This window comes from Cheilinus undulatus, linkage group 17 (assembly GCF_018320785.1).
Source record: "Cheilinus undulatus linkage group 17, ASM1832078v1, whole genome shotgun sequence".
NCBI lineage: Eukaryota > Metazoa > Chordata > Actinopteri > Labriformes > Labridae > Cheilinus > Cheilinus undulatus.
This window is the reverse complement of record NC_054881.1, coordinates 16,871,487-16,881,878: the sequence shown is the minus strand read 5'-3', so window position 1 is coordinate 16,881,878 and position 10,392 is coordinate 16,871,487. Positions and strand designations below refer to the sequence as shown.

General features: G+C 40.8%; 1 protein-coding gene across 1 annotated transcript; it reads right to left on the bottom strand.

The window, feature by feature from the left end:
- Window positions 1-521: 521 nt before the first annotated feature.
- Window positions 522-9,464, bottom strand: LOC121524903. Its single transcript, XM_041810476.1, has 6 exons — window positions 7,606-9,464; window positions 6,756-7,487; window positions 6,216-6,458; window positions 5,631-6,028; window positions 5,271-5,458; window positions 522-3,623 (listed from the first exon to the last, which is right to left on the bottom strand). Exons 1-6 carry the CDS (start codon window positions 9,338-9,340, stop codon window positions 3,152-3,154), a joined length of 3,768 nt encoding a protein of 1,255 aa, XP_041666410.1. The 5' UTR covers window positions 9,341-9,464; the 3' UTR covers window positions 522-3,151.
- Between the last annotated feature and the right edge of the window lie 928 nt (window positions 9,465-10,392).

Sequence of the window (10,392 nt, the reverse complement as noted above, 5' to 3'; positions counted from 1 at the left end):
AAACAAGGAGCCCCATTCCCAACCAATATCTTTAAATAGGAAATAATGGTGACATACCACAAACGCGATCTGTTTCTTTTCTTTATGTATACAGACTCGCCTTATAAAAAATACTATTAAACATGTGCCAGCTGGAGATATTAAAAGAAAGCGCATTTATCTTGTGAATCTCTACATATAAAGAGAACTTACAAGATAAATCCTTGCTGTTAATATCAATAGATGCTGTGCTTAAGATTGATAGATAAGGTGTCTCTGCATAAATTACAAAAAACGGGGTTAAAGGTCCGCCTAATCAAAGCACCGCTCATGTTTCTGGTATGTCGCTTTCATTGCCTTTATTAAAGGTCAAATATTTTACACGTTTAAGACAAGTTCGTATTGGTCTCAGAGTATAAAACATGCCTGTGAAGATTGTTGCTGATGAAACACTCCAGTGTTGGATTTTTGCATGTCTATAAAACCCCTCTGTTTCAGCCCTGCTCAGAACGAGCTGTTTCTGTATCTGTGGCTTTAAATGTTAATAAGCTGTGTGACTCTGCCCCTCTCAGGACGTAGATGCGGCTTAATGGATGTGGCCCTCAGCTGGCAGCTGAGAGGAGGACCAGGAGAGGAGGGCAGAACCTTCTTCCAAGTGGGGTGGGCCAATCAAACCTGGGGTTGGTGCTAATTCCCCACATGACATCATGAGGGGGAAATCTGAGAACTGCTAGTTTCAGCACACATTTTCTGCAAGGTGGAAAAAGAGAGGGGGGAGGGAATGGATTTTTCTGATTGTTGGGGGGATTGTGGACAGGCTAGGACCACATATTTTGGTTAGAAAAGTCTTAAAATGTGTATTTGGCATAATATGTGACCTTTAAAGACTGTTGGTGATGAACGGGGCTCCATGCTTGTTTGCATCTCTTTCTCAGCAGGCACTCATAAAATCAGCTCCATTCGCCATCTTTTTGCCTCTATAACTACATTTGCTTGATTTACACTGAGAGTAAAACCATCACAATTATCTCTTAATAGTGGAATCATGTTCACAATACAAATATTTGATGGGCAACTAATGTTGCTGAAGCGTCATTATACCCAGCAAAGTAAAACATGGCACCTTGTGAGTTCATAATGTCAAAGTTATTTTAAAATGTAGATATATAGAAAGTTTTTTTAATTCAGTATGCATATAAGAGATAAAAATATCTATCCAGTAAAATAAACTTGTTCTATCATGTAGGGTTTCTTCTAAGACACTTTGAGAGATGTTCTTCAAAATTTGTAAGTCAGCACATACTCAAGGATTTTTGGATGCCAAAGGTAAGAAACCACCTTCCTGTTTTTATTTTGACGCATTTGTAAAGCCCTGAGTGATATGGAGTTCAAAAAGTGCTCTATAAATTGATTAAAAAAATAAATCTACTTGCAAATTCTTGGATTAAGTGCCAGCAAGGCTTCAAAGCGTATTTAAAAACAAACTAATACAGAATTGTCGTGCAGGTGATTGTCATGTTTTTATCACTACCTTATTAGATTTAAATCCAGTGCAACGTAACTTTCCAAGCCTGCAGCTAAAGACAGCTTTAAAGGAAGAAAACATTATATATAATGATGAATTCCTAAAACAATGTGAGGAATGTTGAGTCCACATTAGCAAAGTTTGGATACATGTGACAAGTGTTAACAAGCTGCAGTGTCTTCTCTGCATGTAAATCACAGCTGCAGACAGAAACTGCAGCTCTTTGTGTCCTGCGGCTCTTAAACTTCAACCTTGCCCTGTTTGTCTTTCCTTCCAACAACAATGACATCAGGAGATCACAATGAAACCTGCTCTGCTCTGCTCTGCAACATGCTGTGGTTCACCTCTTGCTTCCCTTTACAGCCTTTGTGTTACAAGAGTTCTGAGGCACTGAAACTCCCTGCAGCTGCAGTTAATAAGCCTGAGTTTAAAATTTTGAGCTAAAGTCAGAAGACCACACTCACAGGGAGGCTTGAGAGAGAAAAGGCTGATAATCCTGCAAAATAAATCAAACTTACGATGACTATGTACAAATAAAAAAGAAGTTCACTGCCATCAAAAAGGCAGTAAGAAAGGTTGATCTTGCTCTCCTGCAGTGTAATCCATGCTGCTGGGAAGATTTTAGCTCCTTAACAGTTCAGGAAACATGCTCAAAAAGATTAGAAAGGATACTTTGAGTAAAGAACTTGAAAACAGCTGGGGTCGAAATTTTCCACAAAGTAAAATGAAAGGGAGAAGCTGTCAACAGAAACCTCCGTGATTGCAAAGTGAAGTCAGTGAAGAAGCCCTAAAATTGCAGTTCCTCAAATGTCCACCAGAGGCTGGATGCAGAAGTAGCAGAGGCCACATACACACCCATGTTAAAATGACAATTTTTACAGCGGAGATAAACATGTTTACAGCCTGGTCCAAAATACAGTTTGGGTCAGAAAAGATCACGTCTTTCAGGGCACATTGTACTGGAGGAGAATTTGTTTTATAACTTGTCTGTTCTGGTTTAAAGAAGGATGCTTACCATGTATAATTAGAGGTGTGGCTGATATGATCATAATCTGGAACAGTAAAGCTGTTTGTGCTTCCACCTACTCTCTCTGGAGGATTAAAAATATCTAGATCATGATGCAGGTTGTGATTTTTCCTGGGGATGCTGGCTTTGCACCCAGTTTGTAATTTCAATGAATATTACAAAACCTGCAGACTCTTATCAGTGGGCAGAAGACTTGATTAAGTTACTTAGACTTATTTTTAAGAGTGGCTTAAAATCTTGGGGATTAAATCAAAAATCTAAGCTAAAGGTCTCTACATGCCCATCAAAATTTATAAGATTTGGTCAAACTGTAGTTTAATAAGCCAAGACATACTGAAGTTATCCAGCTGATTTTTAGGGAGGATCTTTATGGCACTGGCAAACATGAATTAATCCATTAGAAGAAGTGGAGCATAAACTGACAGACTAGTGTGAATGGTCCCATAGATATAAATATAATACATTTGTATCAGAAATAGCACACTTTGTGCTCTTTAAATCCAGTTTTAAACCTCTCTGAGCTGCTTAAACTGTTCAGTACACCAGCAGCTGTTCCTCTGATGGTTAGTAAATTAAACATCTCTCCAAAGCAAGGGCTTTTAATCCATCAGTGGAAGTTTTTAAATGGGCGAGTCGGACTGATGACCCTGTAAGTGTCGCAGTGATTTGTGTTTGAGAAAAGCAGCGATGGACGACGATCTTTTAACCTTTGCTGAAATGCTCTGCGGTCTTTCTGCTGAAGAAGCTGAGGAGAGATGATGCCTCCTCCTACGCTTTTCATGTTTCCACATAGACTCGGACCTCACAACTCCTCCCCCTCCTCCTCCTCCCCCACTGCTGCCACCTCCTCCTAAAGCAGCCCGTGCTGGAGCTCCCAGCAGCTGGAAGACATCAGGCGGTGAGAAATGGCTCAGGTAGTGCCAGGGTTTCTTCCCCGCCGTGTCCCTCAGCCTCACATCAGCGTGGAATTTGTTCACCAGCAAGCGCATGATGTTCTTGTGGCCATGCATGGCAGCGATGTGGAGAGGGGTGTGGCCACATGTTGACCTGGCATTTATGTCAAATGACAGACCAGCCTTCTGAACACCGTACCTGAAAACAGAACCAGAGACAGTGGATCAGTACGTTGGCCGAAAAGGTCAACTGTGTTAATATTTCTCTGAACACAAAAAGCATTTCACAGAGGTGTAAAATATATGATGACGTACAAAAAGATTTATCAGGACTACAGTTATTTGGGTTTCAGTTTTAGTTTACTTTAACTTAGATCAGCAAAATATTTGAGATTTCATGATTCAAGTATTTTTACTTTATGGATTATTTATTACATTTTTCATCAGACATTTCTGGTTTTCTAAAATATTTGTGTCTGAAATTTTTTTTTTAATTCTTGGAAACATTTTTTTGTGTGTTTTTGAAATATTTCCATATTTTTAAAAAATATTTTTCATTAGGTATTTTTTGTGTGATATTCAAAATTCATTAATATGTTACGTTTAGTTTGATAACTTCCTTTTATAAAATGTTCCAGATTTTGTTTGTAATAAAATACTCAAATTTTATTAAATATTTTTGTGATCTTTTAAATATTTGTTTCTTTTCTTTCTTTCTTCTTTTTTTTTAATATGTTTTGAGTATTTGTGTTTTAAATAATATATTTTCTTCATCTTTGTCTTTTGGGAAACATTTGTGTATTTTTTTTATACTTATGTTATGAACAAATATGGTATCATACATAAAAATATTCCTGTGTTTCACTGTAAATTCGAGTTCTGAGTTCCTTGAAACAATTGCATTTCTTTTTTGTGATGTGATTTTTTTTGCATATGAAAATACCTGTCTCATCACATATTTTTATTTTGTGTAAATTTGTGTGTTTGATGAAATATTTTACCTATTGTGAATTATCTTGGGGGTTCGTTTAATATTTCAAAATTTTGTTTTTTGATATATTCAATTTCCATATATCTTTTTTGAAATATTTTAGTTTAATTTATTTTTTACTTCAATGAAATATTTATGTATTTCATTAATATTTTGGAAATCATTTTTATTGTAAATATTCATACTTTAAATTTTGCTTCTTTTTAACTACTTTTGTTTTGTGAACTAAATTAAATAATTTACTTTTTGTTAAATGTTTTTTGGATTTTATGAAGTTTCATTTAAAAAGAATATACTCCAATGAATAATTTGCTTTTTGTGATAATGTTTTGTTTGTGAAATATTTTAGTTTTCTCTGTACAGTTGTTTGTAGTGAAATGTTTTGCAGTTGAACTTCAGGGCCACCATAGATATCAGTGATCTGTTGAGATTTAAAAAAAGTTTAAAAGTTAAAATAAGATTTTCCTTTTAGAAAATTCCTAGAAGTCAGCACATTTTCTTCAGGTCAACTTAAACATTGTAAGTAATGTGCTTAATTTTCCCTGCACAAATTCAAACACAACAAACATGAAGCTTGGCAGAGACTAAACTCAGCTTAAGTACACCTGTACTTTTCTAAAGCCAGTTAGCTTACAGTGGTAGTCTATATGAAAAAGACAACTATGTTACCAGTCAGTGATTTTATTTTCATTTTGAATTTCTCCATTAGGCTGAGGGGTTTTAAAGGATTGCAGAAAACATAAAAGATCCATTAAAGATCCATGTAAACACCTCAGGTATCACAAATTAAAGCTAAAAAAGCAACTGAATATTTAAACCATGACTTTTAAGATGGGTTAATTGCTCGTATTGTACCATAAAGTGTTGAGGACTCTGTGGTCTCCATGTTTGGCAATCCAGTGCAGAACAGTGAAGCCGGTGATAAAGTCCCGTCTGTTGAGAAGAGTCGAGTCCTCTCTGAATAATGAATAGATGTCGGGCCACGCCCCCGCCGCCCCTTTAACCAACCAGTCATGCTCTCTGGACTCCAGAGGAACCTGAGACTGAAAGTAAGAGCAAACGATATCTCAGTTTTTTTCTCATGGATCCACAACCATCTCCACCTGAGAGAGTTAATGTGATGGTTGCCATCTAGAAATCTAAAGATGTTAGGACCCAAAATGTTTAGTCAGTGGTAGTTCTCATCATTATTACATAATCTTTATTTAGTTTTACCTGTCTGCCAGAGCCTTCAGGAGGAGCAGAAGACGAGGTGTTAGGGATGCTCTTCTTCCCTCCTCTTCCCTCTCCTCCCTCTGTCAGGTTGGCAAAGCTGTGGCTAAGAGGAGGCGTTGAACAGGACGACAACGATGACGTTGACACGTTGTAGGGAAGGCTGAGTGTGGAGGAGATGAGGTGGAGTCGGTTCAGACGAGCTGCCTCATTGTCGCCTCCTCCTCCTCTCTCCTCCTCCTCCTGAAGGAGCTGGTCGATGTCAGCCGCCATGCTGCGGCACATTCTGCTCCTCAGGTGGCTGCCAAGACGCCTGGGGATCGCTGAGTGCTGCCGCGATGGGGATGAAGAGGTGGACTCCTCGCTTAACTCCGCCTCCTGGTGATCATCGTAGAGATCGCCTGTGGAGAGGAGCGTCCGGTTTACCTCACAGAGACAACCAAACTGTGCCTCTTTACTGACATGTTCAATCACAATGAAGGATCTCTTTAAATCTAATAATGACTGAAGCGTGCATATACTACAGAAATAAAAAGAACATTTATAAACCTTTGTATTTTAGTGAATACAGGAAGCCTTATGTCTGACCTGTAGAGAGATGCTTTAGCTTCACACGGCCTGCAGACTGCTGGTTTTCATGGAGACGGTCTGTGGAGTGACAAAATGGTGATAAATAAGCTTTGGGCTCCTGGTCCTCATGGAGATGTCCTGTAGAGTGATGCCAAGGTGCCTGGAGTTTACTGCCGGTATGAAGCCCTGTTGAAGACTCCACTTTGTTTTTCTGTGCTCTCCGGAGAGCTTCCTGGATCTGAAGATCACTCCCAGAGTTTCCTGATGAAAACAACAGTTTCAAGAAACAATTAATGTCCACAAAATAATCTTAAGAAAATACAATTTATGATCCTAAAGTTTCTGATACTACCAATAGTTAGAATAATGATTTGATCATTTTAAAGCAGGTGGTATTTAAAAATACAAAAAGCCTGACAATCTCCATGTATGGAAATACTGCTGATGTTTTTGTACAATTTGGACGATGGGCAGGAGTTTTTATGCATCTTTTTTTGTCCAGCCTTTTCCTGAATTTGTCTTTAATCACAAAACACAAAAATCTTTTATATGTCTCACCTGCTCTTGTGTGCAGATCTTCTAAGCTGCTATTCCACCCCAATCCTCTGGGGGAGCCAGACATCGGCCAGTCTCTCATCGACAGACCTGAATCAGACGAGGGCGAGTAGATGTTACTGGTACTTGATGAGAGCGACCCTCTTTGCTGGAAACCTGCAGGCTGTGAGAAACGGCGGTCGGCGTGAACATCGTCATGATGCAGCATCATCTTTGTTGACGGGATGTAGTGCTCTGCTTCTAACGGAAAGCTGTGTTGGCCTTCTCTAGGGGGCGGTGCTTCCTCTTTGACACCCTGGACATAAATTTTTGGGAGCTTCTCCGCTGGAGACGTGGAGATTGAAGGAACGTCTATGATGCACGGGGAGGAGGCAGAGAGGGCCTTCCCCATGTCCCCGAGAGGAACGCTGAGGGGCCACTCTCCTCCTGATGAGCCACGCCTAACTGGGACCATCTCTTCCTCCTCTTCATCCTCGTCTTCATCATAAGACACAGCAGATTTGTAGCTCTTTCTGTGTCTGTGGCGGCGGCGTGGAGCATTGACACTGACCTGAGTTTCTGGAGTGGGGACGGTTTCTCCATAAGCTCTGACCTCAGTATCCATTGTGATTATCTCAGGAGCTACAGGGGCGAAACCCACCTTGTGTCCTACTTTGGGGCTCTGATCTCGTGCAGGAGGGTCTGAGAAGCTGGGGGGATGGAGTTCTACATCCTGGCGAGGAATTTCTTTAAGATCTGAAAGAAGTTAAAACAAGTAATGAGTAACCAAAAATTGGGATCTGAGCGCAGTTTTAATTTAAACAAAAAACTGGAGTGAAAGGAATTAACCAAAGCACAGAGTTAGATGACCTACCATGCTCTCTCCCTCTGAGCGGCTCTTTGATGGCGATTTGCTGCCTGATTTCTTCATGACGTCTGACTTCAGAAATCACAGGTGTAATCCCAGAAGCAAGGGGGTCAAAACTAAACCGTCCAATTTTGGGGCTCCGATCCAGAGCAGGAGACTCTGGGAAGGTAGGGGTCTTTAATTCAGCCTCCCTCCCTCTGAGTGGCTCTTGTTGCTTGGTTTCTCCATGAGTTCTTACTTTAGATACTACAGATGTGATCCCAGAAAACAGAGAGCTAAAACCGAACTTACTATGTCCAGTTTTGGAGGTCCGATCCTGGGTAGGACGTTTAGGGAAGCTGGTGGTCTTCAGTTCAGCCTCCCTCCCTCTGATTGGCTCTTGGATGGGGATTTGCTGCCTGATTTCTTCATGAGATCTGACTGGATGAACTGTAGGTGTGATCCCAGAAGCTACAGGGTCAAAACTGAATCTATTCTGCCCCATTTTGGGGCTCCGATCTAGGGCAGGAGGCTCTGGAAAGCTGGGGGTCTTCAGTTCAGCCTCTCTCCCTCTGATTGGCTCCTGGATGGGGATTTGCTGCCTGATTTCTTCATGAGATCTGACTGCATGAACTGCAGGTGTGATCCCAGAAGCTACAGGGTCAAAACTGAACCTATTCTGCCCCATTTTGGGGCTTCGATCTAAAGCAGGAGACTCCAAGAAGCTCGGGGTCTTAAGTTCAGCCTCTCTCCCCCTGAGTGGCTCCTGGCTGGGGATTTGCTGCCGGGTTTCTGAATGAGATCTGACTGCAGGAACTACAGGAGTAATCCCAGGAGCTATGGGGGTGAAACCTGCCTCGTGTTGCCCCACTTTTCTGCTCCAATCTTGGACAGGGGGCTCTGAGAAGCTGAGGATCTGACGCTCTGCGTCCCTCCCCCTATGTCGCTCTTGGATGGGGATTTGCTGCCTGGTTTCTCCATGAGGCCTGACTGCAGAAACTACAGGTGTAATTCCTGGATCTAAGGGGGTGAAACCTGCCTCGTGTTGCCCTATTTTTGTGCTCCAATCCTGGGCAGGAAGCTCTGGGAAACTGGTGGCCTTCCGTTCAGCCTCCCTCCCTCTTAGTGGCTCCTGGATTGGGATTTGCTGCCTGGTTTCTCCATGAGGTCTGACTGCAGAAACTACAGGTGTAATTACAGGAGCTATAGGGTCAAAACCAACCTTACTGTATCCGATTTTAGATCTCTGATCTGGGGGCAGTGGCTGTAAAAGTCTGGCTGTCTGACCTGGAGCTGGTCCACCGTAATAACCCGGTCTACTGGTTTCATCCTGTTGTTTGATATTAAAATTCGTCTCCACATTGTTGTTGTTCTGCATAATCCCAGCTGCAGGTAGGATTGTTTCTGAGGCGGTTCCTCCCGGTGGGGCGGTGGTTGTCATCTCCATAGGCTGTGGTTTCTTCCGAGGCTTCTCCGGGCTCACTCGCGCGTTCCCCGGGGAGGGCTCCCTCCTCCCCCTCTCTCCTCCACCGGGTGATCTTCCTTTAAATTTCCTCTTGAGTACCACATATGAGACCCCGTCGAGCTGCTGGACGGTGGCCACGGAGTTGACAAACTTTTTAAACATCTCTCGGTTTCTGTCTCGGTCCTCATGGTCGCGGATGAATCTCCTGAAGTGAAGCAGCAGATCCGAGTTTTTCACAGAGCCTCCGCCGCTCCGGAGGAACTGAAGCACCGCGTCCTGAGTCAACTCTGAAGCCATTCTGCTCCAAACTTAGACCCCTTTCTGTCCCCTCTCCCTGCCTGCTGGTTTCAAAGGTCGGGGAGCTGTTAACTTTCTGTCAGACTGGATTGAAGCTCCGCCCGTCCGATCCTCACCTGCTACATTCCTGCAGGTAACCCGGATGTTTCTGATTGGAGCTCCTGTTCTACTTTCACTGGGACAGGAACTAAAGTTATAATGTATAATACGGCCTACATTCCTTTAAAAACACACAATATATTACAATTAAAGAATTCCTAGAAGCAGGGCAGGCATCAATATGGAAGAAAACTTATTTTCAAACAAAACTTTGGCCATAAAATTTACATTAAAAATGGGAAAAAGAAAGAGACACAATTACAAAATACACAGGAAAATAAACAGGAAGAATATAAAGCTTTATTAAAAAAAAAAAAAAAAAGGACAGAGAACTAAAATACAAATATGATTGGCTGTATGGTCCGCGTATTTTTTTCTTTGGATTAGGCCCACTCAAGAAATAAAAGCTTATTGTCTGTGGTATGGTCAAAAGCTGTTTATCAAAAATACAGTTAAAATAATTTGATTTTCATTTCCTGTTTCAACAAAGAAAATAACTAGAAAACAAACAAACAAAAAACAGTCCGTTTTTCATTTTCTGAGACCAGATGTTGTTATAATAAAGCAACAGGACCAAATGGGTTCAGTGTTTTGCTTTTCATAGTAAAGTCCTACACTTAAATTCTACACAATAAGAGGCGTGAGCTATATGTTTAACTATTCATATAATTGTGGCTATTTATTTTTGGTATGTCTAAAAATGTTTTAATCTAAAATCTCTTTTTTTCTTCTTTTTTGGTTACTTCAAGCAAAACATGTTTTAATTAACTAATTTACTCTTGACATATATATGCTAATGACAATTCATATTTATATCTAGCAGACATAAGCCAAAAAAAATAATCATCATGAAATTTGAAAAATTCAAATTTGAGACTAGGCTGAAATATTGGTTGTTTATATCATCTTATATCAGCTTTATTTATCAGTTTACATTGGCTGTAGATATCGGC